Below are 26,260 nucleotides of genomic sequence, written 5' to 3'. Positions count from 1 at the left end.
AACTTTGTGTTTCAAGCGCTGCGTAAAGTTATATGTCATTGCTATAAATATGCATCAGGTAGGTGGGGAATGTCTTGGGTGGGCGTGTTCATGTAAATTTCACTGTGTTAAAAAATATCGGTGTTACCCCCTTGGCGTGCTGAATTTGTGGAAAGAGTAAACACAATCATTTCTAAAATACACTCTGTGTCTGTGCTTAGAGAGCTCCTATAATCGACAGTCCCGGGGGCTCCGGGAGCGCTGCTGCCGCCGTGGCCGGACTTTGGCCGCAGCGGGACGGGGCCCAGCGCGGCCGGACGGGGCTCCGGGCAGCCGGCGGGACCGGAGCTCTGCCCGGCCAGGAAACGCCGCCGGGCACCGGCCGAGAGTCCCGGGCCGAGGGTCCCGGGCGGAGCGCCCATGGGTGCGGGCAGTGCGCTGTGCGGGCCCCGGGACGGCCCCGCCGCGCCCCGGGTGAGTGAGCGGTGAGGGGATGAGGGGACGAGGGGACGAGGGGATGAGGGGATGAAAGGACGAGGGGATGAAAGGATGAGGGGATGAAGGGATGCGGCCGCGGCACCGGGCGGCCCCCGAGCCCCGCGGGGCCGGAGCGGGTGCGGCACTGAGGGCAGGGCCCACGCTCCGCCATGAGGGCGGCCGTGGTTCCGTCAGGGCGGCTGCGGAGCGGACTTTGCCTCCCCGGGACGGTGTTCGCCCCACGGCCGAACAGACCGCTCAGCTGCAGTAAATGTGCCGAGCTGCGAGTGAGGACCCAGCCCGGACCCACTACAGAGATACCTCTGAAAGGGCTCTAGTGAGTCCATCAGTCCGGACTCGCGTGGGTTTCCATCCCCAAGGCTGATGAACTCCCCTAATAGTTTGCGAGTCATTATCTCCTTCCTCTTTCTATCATGAGACTCCTGTCCCCAGCCTTGCTCTGCATCATGTCCTTCACTTCTGCATTGTTTCAGGACTGGAACCAGACATGGCATACAAACATTCCAGGAGGGACCTGGTGCTTCGAGAGCTCCATCGTTGCCTGGATCCCTTGTGCCTATCTTTGGATCTGTTTTCCCTTCTATTACTGGTACCTTCGACACAGAAACAAAGGCTACATCAGGATGTCCCACATCTTCAAAGCCAAAATGGTAAGGGTAAAGCACAGGGTTTGGTCCTAAATTATCTCAACTTCGATGCAGAGCTTAACTTTCCTAAATTATTAATTCTTTCCTGATGATCCATCTCTGCAGGTTTTTTTTTTGCTGCCCAGGCAGCTTGGATCATACAGTTTGGTAGATTGTCCCAGCATTTCAGTTCATTCCAGTGTGTGTTTTCTGTCTCTGCCCAGGTCCTTGGATTCATCCTGGTAATATTGTGTTTTTCTAATGTCTTCTTCATGGTGTGGGAGAAAAGCCAAGGAATCCCACGGCCCTCAGCACTCTTCATTAGCCCTGCTCTGGTGGGAATCACAATGGTAATTCCTCCCTTGACTGTCTGCAGATGGCCAGGCTTAGCCCTCCTGGGACAGAGCTTGTCTTTCCCATGGTTCTTGCTGTCTCTGAGCACAAATTTGGCTGATGGGGAGTAGAAGGCTGGGGATGCACTTTGTGCCTTGCTGCTGGGGGTTGGAATTGGAGCAGACCCTGTGGGCAGAGCACACCTGGCAGGAGCTGAGGTGTCAGTAAGGTTTAGAAAGAGGTCTCACAACGAGACAAGATTTCATTTCTCAGAACCACAGTATGGGATGTAATATGGTTTAGAAAGAAATGTGATTTCTGTTCAATAAATCAGTGCCTATTCCCCCTTCTGTCATTGCACTTTCATAGCCTCAGTCATTCCAGCCTGTTGGCCCAATTGTAATTTTATTACTTGCCTTCTCTGTAGACTTTCTTGAGTGCAAAATTGCACACAAAGCTTTTCAGTGTTAGCCTCTTAGGAACAATACTGCAACTCTGAAGATCTTGAAATGTTTGGGCAAGAAGCTAACTGATTTTTCTCTATTTTAGTCATTAATTTGATAATAATGTTTGGCATTCCATTACCAGGTATTTATTTGGACAAATCTGTACTTCCTCACAGGTCCTTGCCTTGTTCCTTACCCAAGCAGAAAGAATGATGGGCATCCAGTCTTCAGGGGTCCTATTGATTTACTGGCTGCTCTCATTTGTGGCTGCACTTGTGATCCTTAGTTCCAAAATTCAGCATGCTCTGGAAAGAGTAAGTGAGATCACATACCTTTAATGTGCAGACTACAACGTCTCTAAACAACAGGGCTGGTTTTGTCTTACTGACTGCAAGGGAGAGAATCAAACTCCTCTTTTAAAATATGTGATGAGAAAAATGGTTCATGGCACTTTATGTTTGTGGTGGATGTTTGCAGAGGTAGAACATGAGAAACTCTTTCTCTGCTGGTTAAACATGAAGGTTCTTACCTCATTTTCACCAGTATTCTGTTCCTTAGGGCTTCCTGCAAGACCATTTCCACCATGTTACAGCTTACCTTTACACTGGCCTGGTGCTAGGAGAACTTGTGTTATTCTGCTTAGTTGATCATCCTCCCTTCTTCTCTAAAGCTGACAACAGTCCTGTAAGTATAAGGTAGCTTTTTCTAATGCTTTGCTTCATTGCTGAAACAGGATTTTAAATGTATGGGGATACACAGACACATGAGTATCTGCGTGATGTAAGATGCATCATTCTGTAAAGAAGCTGACAGTTTTAAAAGGTAACTGGCAGAATTTGGGATAACAATGCTCTGTCTCTCTCTGTAAGCTTTTCAGAACTAAAAGCCTATCCATACTCATGTGTCTTGTCACTGAAACCAGTGGTTAGAGCTTCTATTGCTTCCCCTGGTGCTGCTCTCCTGTGCTGCAGTACTCTGTTGGTGATAGGAGTATGGAAAAGCTCTGTGCTTAAGAAAATAAATGTATTTGGGTATGAAAAATTATATTCTTTGTTCTTCCATCTGAGACATTATGCAAAGTCAAATTCCTAAAAAACTTCCAATCCCATTGGAGGCTCAATGCACTTACTCTGGTTCAATGAATGGCAAGGGGGATAACTCTGATTGCTTTTCCTGGGGAAGCACAGAAGGGAACTATATTCATCTGACACATGCCCTTTCTTCCTTTTCTATATAAATAACACGTGTTTTCTCTCCCATCAGAATCAGTGCCCAGAAGCCAGCAGCTCTTTTCTTTCCAAAATCACATACTGGTGGTTCTCTGGGTAAGAAACCAGAAGACGTGGTTTTGCTACAAGTGCAGAAAAAAACAGCAGCATCAGAGATCAGAGAGGGTGTAGGTGGTAGCCAGTGGGAAATAGCCCTGAGTTAGCTTATGAAGATTTAATTTATTTCTTTAAATTATTTATCTTGTGAGGTATTCTCACAAGATCAAATTACAGAAATTTAATTTACTTTTCTCAAAATAGATTAAAATGCAAATTTGTGATTCTAGATAATTCTCTTCTGCCTCCCAACTACCCCTCCAGTGCCCTCCCAATCTTGAAATAGATCTCATCAATCTCAAAAGATAATTGTACACCAAGCACAACCCTCTCTGCCTGACAGACCTTGCTGTCACAACTGCTGGGAAAGGGGAGGACAGGGCATAGGCCCAGTGTGCTGCTGAGTATTCAGAAGTAAATCAATGACATTCCTTAATGTCCACTGTGATCAGGTCTCATCTGCCTTTCAGGAGGCCCAGGCAGATTTAAACTGAACTTTCCACTCCACTACCCAAGACTCTCAGTATGGACTAGAAGTTAGGGCTGACTTCCAAATCCCCATTGTGCTGACAGAAGATAGCCTAGGGATTCAAAGCAAAGCTGCTGTTCTGACATTCGTGTTTGTTGTGGGACAGGACAGTCCTGAGTGGTGTTGGGATGTGAGTGCTGTGTGCTCTCTGTGCTGCACTGCCTTGATGCCCCTGTGTTCTGAAAGAGTCACACAGAGCACAGATCCTGCTGTGCTCCCCTGACTGCAGTCTGTGTCCTCCAGGCTCCTCTGGAAGGGCTCTCAGCAGGCCTTGGGTGTGGATGACTTGTGGCCAGTGAGGAAACAGGACTCCTCTGAGGAAATTGTTGCCTGGGCAGAAAGAGAGTGGAAGAAGTGTCGCAGCAGAACCCAGAAGTGAGTATTTGATTTGGAGAGCACATCATGGGCTCAGCTGGGCAGTTCTAGATGATCTAAGCAAATGCACTCACAGGTACTGCTGTGTGAGTCCCTTTGTGCAAAATCTGATTTTAAGTGTTAAAATCTGCTGGAGAACATGTGCTGGAGAACATCCTTCCACTCCTGGAAGCACTGACCTAACTTTCCATGAGAGAGGTCAGTTTTTGATGAGCTTTTAATACTGGGCATGGTGTGAGACCCAGTGTGAGCTATTTAGTGATTTTTTGAAGATACAAAATTCCCAAGCTTTCTCCAGTTGTAGGTAACTTTCTCATTGTTTCTTCCTTCAGGAAAATGGAGTCTGCCACATTTAAAAAGGGTCAGAAAACTGAAACTGGTATAGCAGAAGCTGAAGAGACAGAGGCTCTACTACAATCAAAGCACAGTCAGATCGGGCCCTTACTGAGAATGTTTTGGAGCATGTTTGGAACTTACTTCCTTCTCAGCACGGTCTGCTTAGTTATCTGTGATGTCTTCTTGTTCTCCACCCCGAAGGTACTGAGGTATGTGCACATTTAAGATGTATTTCTGTCCCATGTACAGGATTGTTCTGTGTATGAGCTCAGAGATGTGTATGTCAGCACCTGCAGACATACAAACAGTGACTTTTTGAAATTTTCTCTTGCTGATGAAGGGAGCTCAGGTGTCATTTGTGCTAAACCCACTGTCAAGTCAGGAGGAGAAGACACAAAGCCACTGTGTGAAGCTGTGCACACTGTCTGCACTGCTGTGCTCCAGCAGTGGGAAGGACAGGATGCACCAAGCCATCTGACAACATCACCAGAACAGGAGTTATTTGATGGTTCTGTATATCACATCACTTGCTACTTCCTGTAGTCTTAAGGCTCTATGTTCCCTGGCTAATAAAGAGCACAGCTGTGCATCCTACACATCTTAAATAGCTTTGTTAGTTGATAAAATGCTTTGTGTTCTGTTGGTACAACACCAACCTGCATTACATTATATTTTCATGGGCAAAAATTCTGTCTTAGTCACTGAGATTAGAAGAAGTTCTGGAAATGTCAGTGACTCCCTAAGGTTACAGCTAGCACTTTGCATATTTCTGACAAATTCATGCAAATCAGGAGCCATCCTTAACACTGAAAATGAGGTCTACCCAGAAAGGATGCTGAGATGAGAGATTGCTTCAAAACTATGAGTGGTTAAATTTCAAAAATCAGGATGTTATATGTTCCAATTCTTCTGCTATTCACTGATAATCCTCAGCCAGAGAGAATACAGAAAAATCACCAGTATTTCTGCCAGTTTATTTTTGTGTGTGTGATATTTCATCAGTACTGTGTAGATTCAGTAACATTTGGCTTCTGTCTTGCAGCCTTTTCCTGAAGTTCATTGAAGATCAGGCAGCCCCGAGCTGGCTTGGCTACTTCTATGCCTTCAGCATGTTCCTGCTGGGCTGTCTCCAGACTCTGTTTGAGCAGCGCTACATGTACATGTGCCTTGTGCTGGGGCTGAGGCTGAGAACTGCACTAACAGGCCTTGTGTACAGGAAGGTGAGGCTGCAGCTCCTTTTTTAGCTGTGCTTTTATTCTAGCCCTGCCTTAGCAGTAATGATGTACATTGTCCATAGCAATATCAGGGGAGATGTCATTAGAAAGTAGTTTTAGGATGTGGATTCATCTCTGAGCAGTACATGGCAGGTACATTTTTTAGAGGTTCCCTATGAAGGAAAAGCCAAGAAAAGGAAAGAGCAAAAATCACCTTATGCTGTAGATGATGGCTGGGGAAAAGGAGTAAATGCTTCATCTTGAAGTGAAGTCACATGGCCCAGGTAGCAGCATGCTTTCAATACCTGGGATTTGACATTTTTCTCATTCTTTGTTCTCTGTGAGGAAAAGAATGATGTTTGACTTTTGGACCAAAGCTATTGTTTGATAATATCTTTTCTTTCTTCTCTGCTCTGTCTAGATCCTGGTTATGTCAAGTGCCTCAAGGAAAGCAGCAACCACAGGTGAAATTGTTAATCTGGTATCTGTTGATGTGCAAAAGCTAATGGATCTGATTATCTATTTTAATGGGACCTGGCTGGCTCCTATTCGGATTATCATCTGCTTTGTCTTCTTGTGGCAGGTAATATATGACACTATTTATCAATTCCTTTCTATTCTAAATATCAAAGGAAAAATGAGGTTTCAAAATTATACTTACTAGTTTGAATTACATGAAATTGCCATATTTTTCTTAGCTCTGTAGCACAGTGGATTCACTTTTCTTTCTGAAAGATATTTTTATTGATACAGAATCCTTGTCTGATCCTTCAGTTTATCTTCTCACCTGTGTATTCAGCATTCAGTCTCTTTTAGGAGTCTGTGAGTATGGTTATTGTGAGCTGACTGATGAACTTCTGCTTCAGATTTTCCTGTCACCTCTCTTTACAACCAAAAGGTGGTGACCCGGTTTAGGCTGAAAGTCTAGTTCCAGCTCCTTGGCACAGTCCCAGAACATAATGGGGAATGGTCTGAAATAGCAACTTGACATACTTCATCCTGAAGCCTGATCAGTGAAAGAGCTTGAAGCAAAGTTACATGCCATCCAGAAAGAGTATTGGATACTTTGACTTTCATAGGTATCAAGGAGTTCAGCAAGGAGAGAGCAAAACCTGAATGATAAATAATGGATGGTAATCTAAAAGATAAATTTTTAATCAATGTATGGTGTTTTCTGAGCAGTATAGAGACAGGTGATTCACAGGAGCTTTCCAGAGGCCTTTGAGGCCTTCCTTTACTACCCAGGATGGACTGTGCCTCATGCCTAGCAGGACGCTGTGACTGTGAAAATCAGTAGCCCTGGTACAGACTGTTGTGAAGTCATCATCCCTTTTCTAATGACATTAACAAGTTGAATGTGGTTGGAGCATAATTGCACTTCCTTTGCTGTTGCTCACAGACCATTTGTGCAGACAGTACCTGTATCTCTATGTGTTACTCCCCACTCCAGCCATCCCTAGGGAGATGTAACTAACCCATAAAAAACAAGTGTTGATACATAATTGTTCTGAGCCCTGGGGTCCGAGAGCTGTCCCAAGATAATGGCACAGGATAATGCCACAATTTCACCTCATGCAGACAAGTTGGGCTATTTATGCTGCAAGAATACTTGGTTGAGGGTTTGGGTTTGTTTTGAAGGAAAATCTGGTGTTGTCTGGGGTCACTTACTCAGGGCAGCCACAAGATGTCCTTCTGAACGCATCCAGGGATGGAGGAGAAGAGCCGGGAATGGCTTGAATTGCCAGCGTGCCTCTGGATCGCCTTCAGCTCCGATCTAGTTCCTAACAAGGGAGCGAATAAATTCAGCACAGCCTGATGACAGGAGTTATCCGGCTTGGAGAGTTAACAATCCACAGTGCTCAGGAGCACAACTCCCTGGAAAGGCAAAGGCAAGATTACAGTAAAGGCTTAGCCAAAGGGTTGTTATGCACAAGTTCAAATAAGAAAATAAGAGGGAAGGTAAGCAAGGGAATGAAAAGCAGTCTTGCATAGTCATCACCAGAAGTTCCTTCTCTTTTCTTTTCTCTCCTGGCAGCTTCTAGGGCCATCTGCCTTGACTGCAATTGCTGTATTTCTTTTTCTTTTGCCTCTGAATTTTGTGATCACCAAGAAGAGGAGTCAGTTTCAGGTACATTTTCCTTCATAAAAATGAAGTGGTTTACTGAGTGATGTGATTACTTATATTTATTCATGCTTACCATGACATGAAGTCTGAAGTAACATAGGAGGATTTGAAGCCTGCAAAATTTCTTTAAATTCAGAGTTAGCTTTTCCATGTTCAGCCTTTTTACTATGTTTGCCCTACTTTTCTGTTGTTTTTATGTATTGCCAGTAAAAATAAAGCTCTGAAGATGAAAAGTAAAATATTTCCCAGCCTAGAAGAATCTTAAGCAAAACAGTATACACAGATCAACTGCAGGGAAATTTATTCAGGACTTGAAGGCAGGAATAAGGTATTTTTCTTCAGAATAATTGCACAATTAAATATTAAACCTATTAAATTATAAAACTCAAACATTTATTACAGGAAGCCCAGATGAAACATAAGGATGAGAGGGCCAAACTCACCAATGAAATTCTCAGTAACATTAAAGTAATCAAACTGTATGGCTGGGAGAAAACCTTCATGGAGAAAGTATTTGGAATCCGAAAGCAAGAACTTCAGGCCTTAAAAAAATCTCAGATTCTCTTCTCAGCATCCCTAGTTTCCTTCCATTCATCAACTTTCCTGGTGAGTGGATCACCTTCCTACATAAAACATATGCTGTTACTTCCCTTTTCCTTTGTACTCCTGCCTGGACAGATTTTTCCTATGGACAGCTAAAGATTATATCTGCCTGGAGGTCACAGGAGTTGCTGTGGCTGCTGCACCAAAACCTCCTTAAAGCAGAGCAAACATCCAGTGATCAAAATTAATTCTGTCACCAACATGCCAGACCTTTGCCTGTGGTACCTGCAGGACAGGCACCTAGAGAGGATAGCCTGGATTTAACCCAATGGGTCCCAGAGTTTTGAAGGGCCTGTCACCCTTGATCCATTCTGAAGCAAGTGGTTTGCTTGTCCTTTGCTCCCTTTCAGATCACATTTGTCATGTTTGCTGTTTACACCCTGGTGGACAACACACACGTGCTGGATGCTGAGAAGGCCTTTGTGTCCTTGACACTGATCAACATCCTCAACACTGCCCACTCCTTCCTGCCCTTCTCCATCAACGCTGCTGTCCAGGTTACCTGCAGGCCCTGTTCCTCTTCCTTTGACCATTAGGGGTTTTTTACATATCCCCATTAACAGGTAAAGGTAGGGGTTTCTTAGGGCTCTGCACATCAGCTATTTAATTGCCACTGTGAAATGGTGACGTGCAAGGGCTTGCAGCTAAAGGTACTTTGAGGCATTGCTTTTCTGAAAGGTTCCTTTATATTGACAAAATAGTCAACAAGAATTACTCATAAGTCTTTTGTAGCTCAGCACAAGCACCATTAGACCTTAGAGGGGCTTCCAGTCCTGTTTTTAATCACAGAAATCAGAACAGGTGGAACAAAATCTCCATAGGGGAGACTCTGCTGGTCCAGGCCAGAGAAAAAAAAGCAATTCACTGTTCAGGAAGAAATTAGGAAATTCATTTTCCTCTTACACTCTAAGACTGTCACAGATTTTCATGTACAAAAGCAATCACTGGAAAGTTTGCAGGAAGAATAGGATGAAAAAGTGCCAATTTCACTGAACCAGAAGCACAGGGAAGGATATGGAGGTTCTGCTAAGCTAACTGGAAGTAAAAGCAGGTAACAAGGAAGAGCTGCCTTTGGCCATCTAAGCTGTAGCATCTGCAGCATAGCACTAGTCAATATTCTAAGTGGGTCTTCAAACTGAGTCTTCACTTTGGGTTTTTGCTCCCTTTCTACTCTAAATCTTATTTTCTTCTGTGTGCTGCTTCATTTCAGGCCAAAGTTTCCTTAAACCGTTTAGCAGCTTTTCTGAATCTGGAAGAACTGAATCCTGAGAGCTCAAGCAGAAACACTTCTGGCTGTGGTGAGCTTTTATGTTAGCCCTTTTGTCTTATAAGAGGAGTAATTTCCATTGTTCAGCTTCTACTCAGGGTGTCTACCATAGCCAAGAGAAAAATATTTGCCTCTTACTGTCACTTTATCTCTCTGGCCTCATTATTTCTAACAATGAAATGTAATCTGGTGATATACCCCTTCTTTTCATAATAAAGGTTAATTTTATGTAACGTTAATACACACTGAAACATAAAATTATGTAAATTGGGACATTTCTGTAGCTGTCTCTGCATTTACAAGTGGTCTGTCTCTCTTCATGTTTTAGTACAGGCAAGTATCACCATAAGAAATGGGACTTTTTGTTGGAGCAAAGAAACTTCTCCTTGTCTTAGAAGGTACAGACTTACCCTTAGTCATCCCTCAATACTGTAGGTCAGGGTGGATGCTGGATGAACTAAGGCCTGAAGGCCTAAGTGAAACCAGGGAATATCCAAAGTCTTCTGAGTTTGCTTCATATTCAGTGTTGAATTCTAAAAATTATAAAATCAGATAAAACATAATTTTGCTTTTATGTTGAGGAGCACATAAATGGAAAGGTGCCTGTATCTGGATGTTGCCTTATTATATGGGGGCTGTTTTCTTTATACAGTTTTCTTGCCAAATATGAAATTACAGTGATATGAGGCAAAAAAGTAGAACAGATGGAATGCAGATATCATATATGACATCACTACATGCTTATTGCAAAAGAAATTGACATTTTAGAAAAGAAGAGCTTTGAAAAGTTTTGCTGTTCAGGAGTGTTCTACATCCAGTGCTTTGGGCTAGCTTATCCCCAGAGTGAGGATCTGGGCATGAAACTCAGATGGGGATGTGGGTGAACACTTTCTGGTCGGAGGTGTCTGAAGGGATGAAATTAGGAGATTTACTCAATATGTGCCCAACAATGTCAAGAATTTTGATAATAAGTACAATAATTTGCTTTCAGAAAGTGTATCTAAAATGTGCCAAGAGACTGATCTTTTCCCCCAGCATAGAGCTCAGCGTGCCCCAGGGCTCTCTGCTGGCTGTGGTTGGCCAGGTGGGTGCTGGCAAGTCCTCCCTGCTGGCAGCGGTGCTGGGCGAGCTGGAGGCCACCGAGGGCTGCGTGACCATCAAGGTGAATTTTCCCCTCAGCATTTGCTTCTAATTGGGCTGTTTTCAGGAACTGTAAGGTAGGAACCACAGCATCAGTTACATTGATGTGATGAATTTTAACACAGGCTGTATGTATCAGTCCACATTTAGTTATCTGAAAGTGCTGCAGACTTCTCAGATGAGCCTGAACTTTGTGAACAGGAACTGGAACAATACTTCAATGATCCAGTTCTATTTCTCCCTCTGACAGTGAGCTGAATTGTCATCCTGGTAAATTGCATCCTGTACTTGCACCTCTATTCACTCCCCTGTAAGGTAATAGCAGTGCACTCATATTTTTCAAAGCCTTCTGAGAATTGTCAGTGCTGATGATCATTCCAGATTTCCACAACTGGGAGAGCTTTTCTTCAAAGATGGGTTCTCACAGTGTCAAGTTGACCTTATGGAAAAGTTTGCTAACATTCTTCCACTTTCATAGGACACTGCAGCTTATGTCCCCCAGCAAGCCTGGGTTCTAAATGCTTCAGTAGAAGATAATATTCTGTTTGGGAAGGAGATGGATGAAACCTGGTTCAATAGAGTGATAGAGGCTTGTGCACTGCACCCTGATTTGGAGACCTTTCCTGCAGGGCAGAAGAGTGAAATAGGAGAAAAGGTACTGCCTTGGGTTTATGTTTTGGCCAACTTTTCCCTCAGTAGCTACAACTTCAGGTGTCCTGCTTAAAACATCTATCCCCGAGTAACTACAACTTTGGGAGATGTAATGAAAACACAAAAAACCCTAAACTCACAAGAGGCAGGTGCTCGGGAATTTCTGGAAAGTTAGGCCATGATTTTATTTAATTTAAGCCCACTTCTGACAGCCTAACCAGAGAAATAAGAGATGTTTAAGAGAAAAATCAACACATCCAGGTTATTCTTGGGTGCTCTTTTGCAGGAAAGAGTTGTTCAAGAGACTCTGCCTCTTGATAGGCAGGCAAGAGCCCTATTTGGAGGGAGGGAGGTGAACTGATTTAAAAATAAGGAAGTCATAAAACATCAGTGTAAAAGTAAGCCAGCAGTTGGGAAATATGCTGTAGCTTTGAAATGAACAGAGTCAGTACATTTTCCAGGGAATCAATCTGTCTGGAGGGCAGAAGCAGAGAGTGAACCTTGCTCGGGCCGTGTACCAGAAGGCTTCGATTTACCTGCTCGACGATCCCCTGTCAGCTGTTGATGCCCACGTTGGGCAGCACATTTTTGAACATGTTCTTGGACCCAATGGTTTACTGAAGGACAAGGTGTGTATGAACCTGAACTATAAACAATTGCACAATGGCTCTGATTAGCAGAGCCCCCAAAACGTTTCCAGTAGGGCAGGTTGCTGTTTATCAAACTCACAAACACTTTTTTGCAGTGGCAGCAGGGGAACTGGGGAACCTCTGCAGGCCACACAGCATCTGCAAATACTGCAGGGCATCTCATTTAGGAGAAGGAAGGCTGTCTTCATCCTCATGCAAACCACATGCCTAGTGCCAGCCTTACTTTCACAGCAAGTTTACAGTTCTTTGGTCTTCTGTGGACATCCTTCCCTCCTTTTGAGATTAATTTCTAGCACAATTCAGAGGAGCTGCCTGATCTCTTCCAAATTCTATCACCGTCATTACTTTTGAATAGTTCAGGGGCACATTTACACTTCTCATCACCCAAATGTTCATCACTTAAACACTTCTCCATTCTTTTTGCATTGGTTGTGTTTTGTTTTTCCTTGGTATTCCTCTGCTGTCAAGCTATTCGGATAATTAGCATGGTTACATGAGAAGGAATGCTAGGGCAGCTCTTTGGATTCATACTAGAAATTGCCTAGAAACACTTGAGTCAGTTTCACATTATAGAAGGGAAACTGGAAGAAGGCAGTTTGCATTACAAAGTCCAATTAAAACAAACTTATATAATTATAAATACCTTTCTCTCCATGAGATTGGTTGCAAGTATCAGAATATAATTATTGTATTGAAACAGAATGACTTCCTAAGAACAATGTATCAGACATAAGGTGTACTCAAAGGGCTTGACTGTATATTAGAAATGCAGAATATGCCAATTTATCTAGGGAAAAATTACTTTTCTTACATCATTTCCTCCAATTATCTGTGCAAAAATGCTCAGAAATGTGAATAAAAGGAAATACCCTTTAATTCCATTCAGGCTGATGATTTTTTGAGGCCTAAATTTGATCCTGAAATACTGATACCAGACAGCAGAACAATTGTGACTGCTCCTTCTTTATTCAAGCAGACTCGTGTGCTGGTGACTCACACAATCAACATTCTGCCTCAAGTGGACAACATTGTTTTTCTGGTGGATGGAATGATCTCAGAAACTGGTTCCTACCAAGAACTTCTACAGAGAAATGGAGCCTTTGCAGATTTTCTTCATTCACACATTACTGCAGAAGAGAAGCCACCTGGTGGTTTTGCAGGTAACCCAGAGAGGTTGGAATCATTCCTCCTAGGTTAATCAGTCAATTGTTCCCTTCATATAACATCTGTTATATTATGGACATTTAAAGCTGAGATCCAATCACAGTAAGGTGTTGCTTTGTGTGGGGAAAAATATGACTGTCAAATCAGCTGACTCATCACCTCAAAACTGGCTCTTGAATCCATATTAGTAGACAATAATCTATTACTAAACTAATAGTAAATAGTAAATTTAGTCTATTAGTAAATCTAATAATAAACTATTACTCACTGTATGTGCTATTCTTCAAGCCTCACCTTGATATTTCTACCTTTAGAAACAATTTTTTAATTAATCTTACCTCAATATATTACCAGTATTTCAAAGGCTGTATAAGACAAAACAGGACTCTAAAACATTTAGAAAAAAATACTTTTATTTCACAGCTATGGGAGACACTAAAGGCACTGTCACCACTGGAAATGGTCCATCTCAGGAGAAACCCCTCAGGTAAGCTTAAAGCAGTCTCAGATACTGAAGAATTTACTCCAAAAGCCCATGTAAGCTTACACAGAGGCTCTTACTGAGTATGATACAGGTTTGGGATTGATCTGTAAATAAATAACAAGAGCAAACAAGCAAAACTCAAGAAAAGGTAAATACCTGCTCTTGAATGTGGAAGTTGACTTCTGTGTTTCACAAGGAGGCAGGACAGAGCTCAGGGACAGGCTCCTTGATACATTTGGTTGCTGGTCACTTCCCTGTGGGGTTGTAAGGTCAGGCTGATCCCAAACCATCCTCAGAGTGAATGCTTTTTTCTGCTGCTCAGTGGCTTGACAGAGCCCAGTCCTTGTGACAAACATGGACAGTGGCTGGGGACACTCTGGAGGAGCCTGAAAACTGCAGCCTTCAAAATAGACATGGATTTAAGTGTGGATGGGTGGCTGAAAATTGAAAGGATTTTTGTTTTCTTCATGAAGTGGTCATTCAGTAAAATCTGCTGTGGGAAGGGAGACCATTCCTGGGAGCCCAAACTGCACCAGTGCTGCAGCCACCAGTGGAGCATTAACCAAGGCAGAGAGAACTCAGCACGGCAGGGTAAGCACAGCACCTTCCTGTAGAGGCAAGGACACATTCCTTGTGGATAACACACCCATGGCAGGCAGGCCAGCTCCCTGCCTCAGCTAGACCAGAGCCAGGGCAGTCAGCTGAGCTGTACAAGTGTGCCCTGTAACTGAGACAAGGACATATTGTACTAAGAAATGAGAGCAAGAAGTCAGAAACTCCAAAAGAGGCAGCTTGTTCTTTATGGAACCCCAGCTCAATCCAGACTGGGATCTCCTCACCTCTCCTGATCAGTAGGCCACACGATCAGGAGACATGACAGTTCTGTCTCACACCAGCACACAGGAAAACCACTGCCTGACATAAAGAAAGCCTTACATGTATTCCAGAAGTAACATGAGCCTATTGCATAAGATTCATCCATTGATAATAATCATTCATTAGTCATTTCTTTAACTATGCCTTCATTATTCATCCATGAGAAAAACAAGAATCAACACGGTTGCTGTGACTGTGACATATCACTGAGAAATCCCATTATAAATCACTCCTTGCTTCAGAGCTGCCTTTTTTTTTAGCTAACAACCTCCTCTCCTCCTCTTTGTGCCCACGTGTGTCTGCAGGTCAGGGCTGGGGTGTATGGAGCCTACCTGCAGGCGGCAGGCCGGGCGCTGGCTGCGTACGTGCTCCTGTCCTTTGCCTGCCAGCAGGCCGTGGCCTTCTCCCGGGGCTACTGGCTCAGCCTCTGGGCAGATGACCCCGTGCACAACGGGACACAGCAGCACACAGAGCTCAGACTTGGAGTCTTCGGTGCTTTAGGAGTGGTTCAAGGTGTGTTGAAGTTGCTCACCTAATTCTCTGTATTCCCACCTCCCTGTCCCATATCCAGGATGTGTTCTCGGAATATAAACAAGTGCATACCCTTGGGCTTTCAGCTTCCTGGGCTTTTGGCCCCAGCCCTAAAGCTCTTTTCATTTTTTATCTCTTTTCATCCTTCCAGCATAAATTAATCATATCAAAGTTCAAGTGGAGGCTCTTCTCCATGCTGAATTGTTGCCCCCACCTCACACTGCTACATTGAATGAAATCTTGGCTTATGTCACATCAAAGAGAGAGAAAAGAAGAGAAACTTGTGGACTTCTACATTTCTTTATATTTTTCTTTTTAAATAGCCACCATTCTTCTGGTCACTATTTAAAAAGAAAAAATATCACTGAGCAATTTAAAGTAATCCCAGTCAAGCTTATTTTGTGATGAATGAATAATTTGTCCTGCATGTTTAAGTTCCTGAATCCATGCCCCTCAGTCAAGCTGGCGTAGGTCTTTGGGCACTTGGTAACTACCCTACACAAAGGGCAGCTTACCCTGCAACTCTGAGGCTTGATTTAATTCCTGCTAAAGTGAGGTTTAATTCCTGTTGCACCTTCCTGAATGCACACTGGTGCAGCGTTCACAGGAGTAACTGGAAACCACCATCTTGCTAAGGAGAACTCCAAGGTGGGTTTGTTCAGACCTAGTAATAATAATTTCTTTTCTCTTACAGCCCTTGGCAGGTTTGCCTGCACAGCAGCAGTGCTGCTGGGGGGCGTGTTAGCCTCACACCAGCTCTTCCTGCAGCTGCTGAGCAATGTCATGAGATCCCCAATGCTCTTCTTTGAGCAAACACCCACTGGACACCTGCTGAACCGCTTCTCCAGAGACATGGATGCTGTGGATTCTGTCATCCCTGACAAGCTCAAGTCCGTGCTGGGATTCTTGTTCAACTTACTGGAGATCTACCTGGTGATTGTGGTGGCTACACCATGGGCAGCAATGGCCATAGTGCCCTTGACTGTTCTTTATGCAGCATTCCAGGTAGGAGCCCACAGGTACACACACAGGAGAGGCTGAGCAGCACAGCCATGGCCCTGCAGAAAGCCTCCTTCCATTTCTTGGGAGAGAAGGCATGCAGAAATCAGTTGCATCATCTCAAGTTGCTTCTGAGCAAGAGTAATGTCAGTCCCTTTCCCACATCATCTCAGCCTTCCAAAGCACCCCAGAGCCCTCACAAACAAGCTTGTGTTTTTCTCATGTCTAAAACAAATCCTACCTAGGCTATATCCCTCATCTCCATTGGTGTGAATCACATGAAGACCAAGAGCATTTTTCCTTTGAGCAGAATTCCTACACTACTTTTTAATTGCCAAGACTGAGCATTAGGGAGGGGCAAGAACATCTCTGTTCTCCATCAAGCAAAGGGCTCAGCTGCAGGAGAAGCTCTGTAGATGTTTTGTGGGTTCACAGCACCCTGGCTCCTTTGCCCCAACCACAGGGTTATTCCTGATAAAGACAGGACATAACAGAGGTAGGAACACTGCCTCATCTTTTAGGGGCAGCTCCTACATGCACCCAAGGTTTTGTAACATGAGGATAGTACATACTATTGCACTTGTTGAGGCCTTCCCAAATTTCCTCTGGAGTACTTCTGTAGAGGCATGAGCCTTCTAATGACTCTCCCTTGCTTTCCCCCTGTACCAGCACTTCTATGTCAGCACCTCCTGCCAGCTGAGGCGCATGGAGGCTGCCAGCAGGTCACCCATCTACTCCCACATCTCAGAAACCTTCCAAGGCAGCAGTGTGATCCGTGCTCACAAAGACCAGCAGAGGTTTATTTCAAAGAGCAATTTCCTAGTGGATGAGAACCAGCGAATTTGCTTCCCTGGAGCTGTTGCTGACAGGTACAAATCTGCCCAGCAGCTCCATGAGTGTTCTGTAATCATGTTTTGGGAGAAAGGGAGAGGGCACCCAGCAACAGCTGTGTGCTCCCCTCCTCCTGCAGGTGGCTTGCTACAAACCTGGAGTTCCTGGGCAATGGCATCGTGCTGTTTGCAGCCCTGTTTGCAGCTGTGGGCAGGACACAGCTCAGCCCAGGAACTGCTGGCTTCTCCCTTTCCTGTGCCCTCCAGGTAACCCAGTGGGGAAATAATACTATGCTTGCCTTTATCAAAAGCAACTGCATTTTAATTTCTGTTATGAACTATTTCTGTGCCTTTTTAGATGCCTTTTCCTACCAAATCCTGCTGTCATTGCTGAAATCCAGAGCATCTGGAGCACATGGCCCCTTAGGGCAAGAACCTCATAAACACATGTATGGGCCATCTTCTTCTTCCTGCACCTGAACTCAAGATATAAGTCAAAGCAAGCCCTGGGCAGCTGAAGCAATGTCTTCAGAGCCTGTCTTACCTGCCTGTAGACTAGTTGCACAAGAGCCTAAGAAATAGCTACACCATCTTTTAGAATCCAAGTCAATAGCATTTAATTCTCTATTAACATGCTGAACAGGCTATGGTAGGACCTGGCCTTCACTTTAGCATTTTAAGGATTTATAATGCAAATTTCTGATATAATTAGCTGATGAGGAGATCCTTAGAAATAAACACTAAGACAAAGTACCAGGTATCTCCTGAGCAGAGGTCAGGGCTCATTTTATCTGCCCCAATGCTTCTTTTCCACTGTGCAGATAACTGGTGTTCTGAACTGGATGGTTCGCTCCTGGACAGAAGTAGAGAACAACATTGTTTCTGTGGAGAGACTGAGAGAATACCTGAGGACTCCTAAGGAGGTAGCTAATCCACTGTTGACCTTACCAGAAGGGGCTGAACATCTTTGCAAACTCAATGAGTAACTTTTCAGTTCCAGCTGAAAAACCTCTAGTTTTCCCCTTCTAAAAGGCCAGTCATGTTTCCTTTAAAGAACTGCAGCATTTGGGGTTTATCCAACTGACTAGACTTGTTTTATAACCTCTGATCATTATTTCCTTGAGACAGTTATGCACTGGATTGCCATTAAAATAGCTTCACTTGTTAACACTCATGGAATGAGACATTTCCTGCCCATATTTGGAGTATTTATTATGTGACTTCAGATGCAACTCACTGATAAGTAGTGGCTCCTAGATAGCCTTTTAACTCCTGAAAGTCTCCAGTGCAGTAATTTTTGTTCTGTAATCATTAAAATTATATCTCCATATGCTGCCCAGGGAGAGGAGGCTTTCACAGTCCTGTTTATAGGGGCATATAAATTTTTGTTACTGAACCACTCAATGTCAGAACTCTGACATGCAAGCAAATGTTCATCTCCATTTTCAGTAAAGAAAATCTGACCAGTATCTTTGGATAAAGTAAAAACAACATCTGCAGTATGAAACTTAGAGGCCTTTTTCTGGTTTGGAAGCTGCAAAGAGATTGGGGGGCAGTTGGCACAGGTGTCTTCATGAACTCTCCATTCCAGTATTGCTACTTGATTGGGTAATTTAAATCAGCCTTCAACACTGCTGTTTGCTTCCATCTCTTCAGGCACCCTGGACTCTGAATGGCAAACTTCAAGGGCAAGTTTGGCCCACTGAGGGAAGGATTGAATTTAGAAACTACAGCCTGTGCTACAGGCCAGGTTTGGAGTTAGCACTGAGGCGTGTCACTGTGACCATCAACAGGCACGAGAAGGTAAAAACCACTCCAGCAGTGTGAGCAGTGCTGGGCACTGACCAGATCCAGGGCACCCAGCCCCTGCCTGCACCCAGCTACAGCAACCTGGCAGCTGCAGAAAGCAGGAGCCCATCTTCCACACTGCACACCTTGCCCAGCTTGTTAGAGCAAAGGAATTGCACTTTTTCAGTCTAGTTCCACATCAAGGCCCTGTTCGAACTGCTAAGTCTTGTAATTATTCTTCCCTTCAAAGGCTTTTGTGATTCCTTTTCATACAAAACAATTGTGAGCTATAAATGCTTCCATTTGAAGGAAGTATTGCCAGACCATATGAATCACAAACAGCCCTAAAGATCTGATCTGTGCAAAGCTGTCTCCCATCAAAAGGCCAGGAGGAACTACATGACATGTTTGTCCACCTGTGAGAAAAGAATCAACATCAAAACCAAAGTTCTCCTACTGCACTTTTCAGATTGGCATAACTGGCAGAACAGGAGCTGGGAAATCCAGCCTTGCTGTGGGCTTGCTGCGACTGGTGGAAGCTGCAGAAGGAGCCATCCTCATTGATGGACAGGACATTGCCCAGCTAGGTCTCCATGACCTCAGAACCAAGATCGCTGTCATTCCCCAGGTATGAATCTCATTTCCAAAATCCTTGAGCAGTGTCTTGAACACCTGGGAAGGGTTCTTAAAGATTCTGTGAGAGGAGGGACATTGAGCAATCTCCAAATTGGAAACGGCCTCTATGTTGTGTTCATCTGCTATTCAATGACATTAGCCAGAGATTCCCACCCAGCAGGGAGGACCCAAGAGCTCATTTTTATAATTCATTTCAGGAGTTGTTTGTACTGTCTCTGTGCTCAGGATCCAGTTTTGTTTTCTGGCTCCCTAAGAATGAATCTCGACCCATTAAACCAATACACTGATGCAGACATCTGGACAGCTCTGGAACTGACTCAGCTCAAGAACTTTGTTGCAGATTTGCCAGAGCAGCTGGAACATAAGTGCACTGACCAAGGGGAAAACCTAAGGTACCTTTATGTGCAGAAAGACAATGACAGGGCAGTGCCAGCCCCTGGGCTAGAAGAACAGAGCTGGTTGGATAAGGAGGCTAATTCCTTAAAAATTGCTGCACTACTGTCCTGTTTAGCAGCATGAAATCAAACCCTAAGAGGCTAAGGAAGACCTTTCAGACTTAATCGTTGTGGTAGTTTGCATTTGTGCAGTACCTAAAACCCTGCAGTCTGTTCCAAGTGCAGCTCTTCTGGGTGCCATAGCAATACCTTCCCCTCCCTTCCTCAGGCTGTTTCATGCTGTTACCTACCTGCAGTGCCACCAGCCTCAATCACCCTTTCAGAGAAAGGGAACAATCACCTTTTCATTATTGATTTCAAATGAATCATCTCTTCTGACCCCAAGGAAAAGTGACTACTGGCTTCAGTTTACCATCCCTCTTCTTACTTACAGCACTGGTCAGAAACAGCTGGTTTGCCTGGCCAGAGCACTCCTGCAGAAAGCCAAAATCCTCGTTCTGGATGAGGCCACAGCAGCAGTGGATTTAGAGACTGATGTCCAGATTCAGTCCATGCTGAGGACTCAGTTCAGAGACAGCACCGTGCTGACGATCGCTCACCGGGTGAGCACCGTGCTGGACTGTGACAGGTAAGGACATCTCTGAGCAGGGGAGCACTTGGGCAGCTGCTGGGGCTGACACCCCACCGTGGTGCTGAACAGCAACTCCATTGCTGTCCTGTGCCTGTTTAAACCTCCAAGCTTTGCTTTAGAGTTTGGAGGATCTCTCTTAAAGCAGCAGGACACCAGCAGGTTAATCAGAGATCCTTTGCTCCCACATGGTGGCTTTCCTGCTGTGTCACAGCCCTCTCCCCCTCACTGACAGCAAAACCATGACTACAGCTCCTTGGTCACCTGAGAGTTGTGACACTAAAACACCCAATATCACAAATCTCACTCCAGTCTCAGCTGCAAAAACCCCTCCTCCCAAACTCAGCACTTGAACACTCATCAGAAACCCTTTCTATCCCAGCACTGTTTCCCAGCTGAAAAGCTGTTGGAAAGCTTGGCTGAATAACCAGCAAGTACTGAAACTCATTTTAAAACTAAGTAGAAATTAGTAGGTTTATTATAGGTGCTGGTATAATCCCAAACTTACACTTTTTAATGTTCACAGGATTTTAGTCTTGGAAAATGGCCGGATAGCAGAATTTGATACTCCAGAACACTTAATAGCTCAGAAGGGACTGTTCTACAGACTGATGGAAGAATCAGGCCTTGCATGACTCAGCCATAGCACCACCACCATCAGGAGTAATTGACCTCATAATTGAGTTATTTTGGTTTCTCTCTAAAATGCCTGACACTCAACCAAAGCTTGTTTGAGCCAAAACTGCAGTGAGTAGATGGAAAGGGGTAACTTGGGATACATGTTATTTCCATAGGAAACTCAGCAATTCCACTTTCATTATGTTTCCAGATACCAAAACCTCACTTGATTGCTGAAAACAAGCCAGTCAGGACTTAAATACTTTTCTGGTATAAAAGCAAACAAGTCAAAAGAGAAAGACCACAGCATTCCTAATTTATACTGTAAATGGAACCCAAATATCCATCATACTTCAAGATTACACAGATTATTTTTAAAAGCCAAAAAGATTTTTATGGACAGCAAGGAAGAATTCAACTGGTAGCAAGGAAACTTAACTGTTTGCAGTTGATGCTAAGCTCCAGGCAGAACAAATATTTTGTCAATGTCTTAAGGGCTGCTCACCCAGGCACTGCACAAACACTGGGGCAGGAGGGAAGAGGAGGCAGGATGCCACCTAGCAGGAGCACAGGCTGTCTGTTGTCACAGCTGGGGATCAGATGCACCCCCTCCCTCTGCAGGAGCAGAGCCAGCTCCAGCAGGGGCTCAGCAGGGCAGGACAGGACCGTGGCTGGGAGTGGCAGCAGAGCATCCAGCACTCCTGCCCAGGGCTTGCAGCATTCCCACTGCCAAGTGCTCACAGCAGGGCAGGTCCAAACATTGACACCAACTCTTCCAAACTGAATTTGGCCACAAGGAATTTGCATGGTTGGAAGTGCCCTCCTCTCTGATCCCTGCAGCACATGAGGAAAGCAGCAGGATCTCACCTGTTGACCTGATGTTCATCCCTTGTTTTCCTCCTGAGTGCAAGTTGACTCTTGCATGTTTCCACCCTGGTGCTGCAGAACCTCTGGCATGGTCACCTGTCAGGTGTTGCCTTAACAAACCAAAACAGAAGCAAAAGCTTCCTGGGCTTCCCACAGTGTCTGCAGCCAGAGCTGTCCCCAGGACTCCTCAGGAATCACAGGATGACAATGTGACAGTCCAATACACACTGAGAGATACTGCTCTTTACTGTGACTTTTGTTAAAGCATCCCATTTTCTAGAGAGCTGAAATAAAAATAGAATCAAGTATTTAAATAGGTCTCTTCAATAAACTAGAGCAAATATAACACAGAAAGGGGCAGTGGGGAGGGGATAGGAGAGTTCCAGCTGCAAGAAAGAATCCAGACTGGCAAAACCCAGCAGTTCCTTCTCCAACAGCTTCTGCACCCAAGTCAAGAACAGTTCAGAGTTCCTGCTGGTCAAGTGCCCAAGATATCGAGGTCCAGTGCCTGCTGGTGCTCAGGTACCAGGAGAGAATGATCTTCCCTCTACTTTCTCCAGTCTCATACTTGAGGGCACAGACAAACAATACCAAACCCAGATACAAGTTAAAAGCACTCTAAAGGTTTATCAATGGATCTCAAAACCAGGAGCATTTAGAAATACTGAGATAAAAATTACATATTTTTCCTTTTCAACTAAGGCAAACCCACGTTGCTGGGTAATTCTGAAACAGATACCTTTTAGCATTCCGTAATCTCCAACATAAATATCTTTAATTGCTCATTTTCTGTTCCTAAATGGGTAACAAAGAGGGAAGGCAACAAGAGACAATAATGAAAACATACTTTCACAGTGGTAACCTTTGAAAGGGCACACTTTTGCTGTCAGCCAACCCAAAGTAAGAGCAAGCAAAAATATCATCAGCTTTACACATCAAGTTGTGCTGCAAAGGCAAAAGAAAAGCAATTCCCCAAATTATGTATGAAAAATCCATCATGTTTCAGACGTGCTGGAGTCCCCAGGGCTATGTCCAAATACTGTGATGAATCTGGAGCTCAAGTCTCACAGAAGTTATCTGGAAGTTGGTTAAAGCAAAATGTATAAAAGAGTTAACATTTGGAGATACCATGTAGGAGAGAAATGCTACCTTAGAAAATCCTTGTGCCATGATTCCAAGTTTAAGGCAATACTGAAACTGCTAAAGCCAGAAGATAAATCAAAGGTGTCATGCACTGATTTATACCAAGTTCAGGCCATACATGTACTGTGCAAGTCACATTCCCAGTGCCCCAGATGGTCACAAGACACAGGGGAATGCCAAAATGTTAAAGGTGTCAGTGACCCAAAGCACACTTGTTGCTGTGCCACATCACTGTCACTCTGCAAAAGGATCTTCGTGTGGGTCAGGACTGGGAACACTTACAGAAGTAACTCTCATCACATACATTAATTAGGGTGGGTTTTGCAGGTCTTCTAAAAATTCTGAGCTGTTTTTTTGGCAGAATCAACTTTTCCAGATAAGAGAAATCTTCCACCTTGCAGTAATAATGTCAGCCAAGATATATCAATGTGCACTGAAGTGAGATACAGTAAATTAAACTGTAGAGCAGCTCCTCTCCCTCTTCCTTGCCAGGGCTCTCCAAGGATGGGGTGGAAGAGGAGGATCACAAAGTGTTCCTGCAGGATGACTGTTCCCAAGCAGGAAAGGGTCTCAGTGGCATGGACAGTTGCTCCCCTGGGTCTCTGCAGGGAGCTCCATCTCCACCTTAGTGTACAACACCAGCCCAGCCCTCAGCACAGAGCCCCTGCTCTGCCCCTACAAACCATGTGTTCCAAGCATTCCACCCTCCTGTCCACCACAGTGCTGCACCAGTGCTTGGGGATTTGAAAACTGTAACTCACAGCTCGTCCCCAAACTCCCCAGGCAGCCCCTGCTCGTTCCATTTCCTCAGAGAAAATCCACAGCAAGCTCAGGAGATGTGGCAGACCATGGGCACCACTGGGGGTGACAAAGGTCCACGGCACTGTGGCTCCTGCTCTGCTGAGCCTTCACTGTCACCACAAAACAATGCAGCCCTACTGCAGCACAGCTATCTACACTCATGGCTTCTTACCCACCACCCCAACAAGCCCAGACATCAGGACAAGCAGAATTATCAGTCTAAGCAGGACCAATAATTTCTGCTCTCAAGGCAAAAAGCTGAACTGACAAAGCAAACCCTTTGTCAAACACAAGGCAAGAAGTAACACATTTTCTTTCAAGCAATTTTTTACTGCAAGTTCTTTGCAAATATTGTCATTACAAAAAATACCAAATAAATTTTCAGTCTATTCAATTTCAGAGAGTCATAATTTACAAAAAAATAAATAGCTTTACTCTAAGGACAACAATTGTCTAGTATTAAGGTCAGCAATATCAATCACAGAAGTCCACATTCTCAGTGCTGAGTATCTGGATCTATCTGACTTAGTTTGCTTTCTTCCAGCATTTTCCTTTAAAATAAGACTAATCACAACATTAGAAAAGTAACTTTTTTCTTACCACAAAAAGATGAAAATTCAACATAGATCTTGAAAACCAGACTCCATTGCCATTTTAAATGTTAGGCCCTTCCAACACAAAACTTTAAAAGCACTATTTTTTTTTTTAAACCAACTGCAACAGAACATTTTCCCACAAAATTTAAGAGTCAACAGCAGCAGCATGAAGGGCATGTTTCTTTGATATAAGGCTAATGGTCCTTGATGTGGCAGAGCTGCTATGAAAGCACAGAACTACCAAAGCCAAGGGTGTTACAATCAAGGTCACCCTGAGCCTGCAGCCTCACTGCTCAGCCTTGTCCCCACAGGTGTCACCAGCATGGGCACCCCAGTCGGAATTCCTGAGTGAGCTGGGGTAAGATCAGCACACAGCAATGCACCAAGTGCTGCACAATTTGGTTCTGGAGTGACTGTCATCCCAGACATGCTGAAACACTGCTCTGAAGCTGACTGTGCTTCTTCACATCAGCACTACTGACATGACAGTGAACTTGCTGCTCGATGCTGTAAACACGTGAAACCTTTAGGACAATGCATAAAGCATTAACCATGTACAGTAAATGCCATAAGGAGAAAGTCTGGCACACGTTTTATTTCACAAGAAGAAAAATCTTTGGACTATAGTACTTTATGCCACAAAATGTTCCAAGTGCATCCCACAATAGATGGCTCATGAAATGAGGAATCCACAAACAAGCAAATAACTAGCATTTGCAAAAATGTTTTAAACAAAAAAAAAAAAAAAGGGAGGGAACTTCAGAACATAAAAGAGATAAGAAAAAGCTTTTCTGAATTTCTCTGATGAATCACTCCGCTGTACATTTGAATGTATGACAGATTTCAGGCAAAAAATGGGAGTCTCTGAAGTGTCTTCCACAGTGTATGAGCTTCTCCTAAAGGTGGCTAAAATCAATACGAAGGAGAAATAAAAAATAAGAAAAAATTGCATCTTTATGTTGCTTCCACTGCCATTCTCTGGCTAACTTCACTGTGTCTGAAACTCAGCTGTGTGCTTCAGTCCAGCTCAGGAGGAGTTACAGTTCTCCAAATGTATCACCTCCCTCTTCCCCACAGTAAATAGCCAAGTTCAAATGCTACACCAAGCCTGAATCTTTGGCCATGCTATAGAAAATGCCTTTTTCCTGAAGTAGTTGGTCTGGGGTACCACACTCCACCACTTCTCCTCTCTCCAGGACTAAAACTCTGTAAAACAAAGAGAGGGGGAAAAAAAAAGGAAAAAAGGTCACAAGAAGATCCAGAAAGCCAGTGAACATGGCTAGATGTGTACAGACAGAGACTGCAGCATTGCCATTATTGCAAGTGAAGACAGTGCTGACTGTGTGAGCAGGCTGAGGCTCTCACTGTCCCTCCCCAGCTCCCTGCAGATGGTGTGTGGTGCATTGTCACCCAGCCATCTGCAGACACAGCACGTGTTACCCATCTCCCCTGCAGAGGAGGCTCTGCACTGCTCTCTGAGCCAGCCAGAAGCAAGCTGGCAGCACTTCTTGTCAAGGTGTGTGAGGGCCTGTGAGACCCTGCAAGACCCAGGATAACCTTCCCTTAACACCTCTCCACAGCAACTGCTGCTACACAGCTTCTGTGACAAAAAAAAACATCCAGCTGGCCAAGGAAATCCACCAAGTCAGTGGTCAGCTCCCTGCTGAAGCCCTGTCCCAGCTCCCCCATGGATGGAAGGCCCTGCAGAGACTGTCACCAAGGCCCTGGCAGGGGCTGCTGCCTGGTGTCACCACTGCCACAGCTGAGCTGGGTGTTCCCCTGCTGGCAGTGCTCCTCCCCCTGATCT

General features: G+C 44.4%; 2 protein-coding genes across 9 annotated transcripts in view; one reads left to right on the top strand and one right to left on the bottom strand.

The window, feature by feature from the left end:
* Positions 1-185: 185 nt before the first annotated feature.
* ABCC6 (ATP binding cassette subfamily C member 6) lies at positions 186-25,161 on the top strand. 8 transcript variants are annotated; one of them, XM_064390434.1, is made up of 31 exons: positions 186-453; positions 951-1,127; positions 1,328-1,453; positions 2,059-2,196; positions 2,441-2,566; positions 3,146-3,207; positions 3,980-4,111; positions 4,444-4,656; positions 5,490-5,667; positions 6,083-6,244; positions 7,697-7,789; positions 8,189-8,392; positions 8,740-8,886; positions 9,600-9,687; positions 9,985-10,054; positions 10,692-10,818; positions 11,275-11,451; positions 11,909-12,076; positions 13,071-13,257; positions 13,685-13,748; positions 14,219-14,336; positions 14,927-15,134; positions 15,847-16,157; positions 16,821-17,020; positions 17,122-17,248; positions 17,803-17,904; positions 18,638-18,784; positions 19,239-19,397; positions 19,631-19,797; positions 20,234-20,428; positions 20,955-25,161. In XM_064390434.1, the coding sequence occupies exons 1-31, from the start codon at positions 400-402 to the stop codon at positions 21,061-21,063; spliced, it is 4,536 nt and encodes a 1,511-aa protein (XP_064246504.1). In that variant the 5' UTR covers positions 186-399; the 3' UTR covers positions 21,064-25,161. The 8 variants fall into 8 exon arrangements, 4 of the variants coding, with proteins under 4 accessions (XP_064246504.1, XP_064246503.1, XP_064246505.1 ...); XR_010348114.1 differs by lacking the exon at positions 186-453 and having other exon boundaries at positions 909-1,127; positions 20,955-21,175; positions 21,258-25,161; XM_064390433.1 differs by lacking the exon at positions 186-453 and having other exon boundaries at positions 909-1,127; positions 13,074-13,257.
* ABCC1 (ATP binding cassette subfamily C member 1 (ABCC1 blood group)) overlaps positions 25,023-26,260 on the bottom strand; it is a 45,301-nt gene continuing 44,063 nt past the window's right edge. The window contains exon 31 of the mRNA XM_064390431.1: positions 25,023-25,659. Coding sequence (XP_064246501.1) covers positions 25,551-25,659 — 109 coding nt within the window. The 3' untranslated portion in view covers positions 25,023-25,550. The remainder of the gene's footprint in view (positions 25,660-26,260) is intronic.

The sequence above is a fragment of the Passer domesticus genome, chromosome 15, assembly GCF_036417665.1.
Source record: "Passer domesticus isolate bPasDom1 chromosome 15, bPasDom1.hap1, whole genome shotgun sequence".
Lineage (NCBI taxonomy): Eukaryota > Metazoa > Chordata > Aves > Passeriformes > Passeridae > Passer > Passer domesticus.
This window is presented reverse-complemented; position numbering and strand designations above follow the sequence as displayed.

Bases quoted from the DNA above. Each gene is read 5' to 3' on its own strand.
- ABCC6 (XM_064390434.1), top strand. From the start codon at position 400: ATGGGTGCGGGCAGTGCGCTGTGCGGGCCCCGGGACGGCCCCGCCGCG. The intron at 5,668-6,082 runs GTGAGGCTGCAG...TGCTCTGTCTAG, and splicing joins CAGGCCTTGTGTACAGGAAG to ATCCTGGTTATGTCAAGTGC. The intron at 6,245-7,696 runs GTAATATATGAC...CTCTCCTGGCAG, and splicing joins GCTTTGTCTTCTTGTGGCAG to CTTCTAGGGCCATCTGCCTT.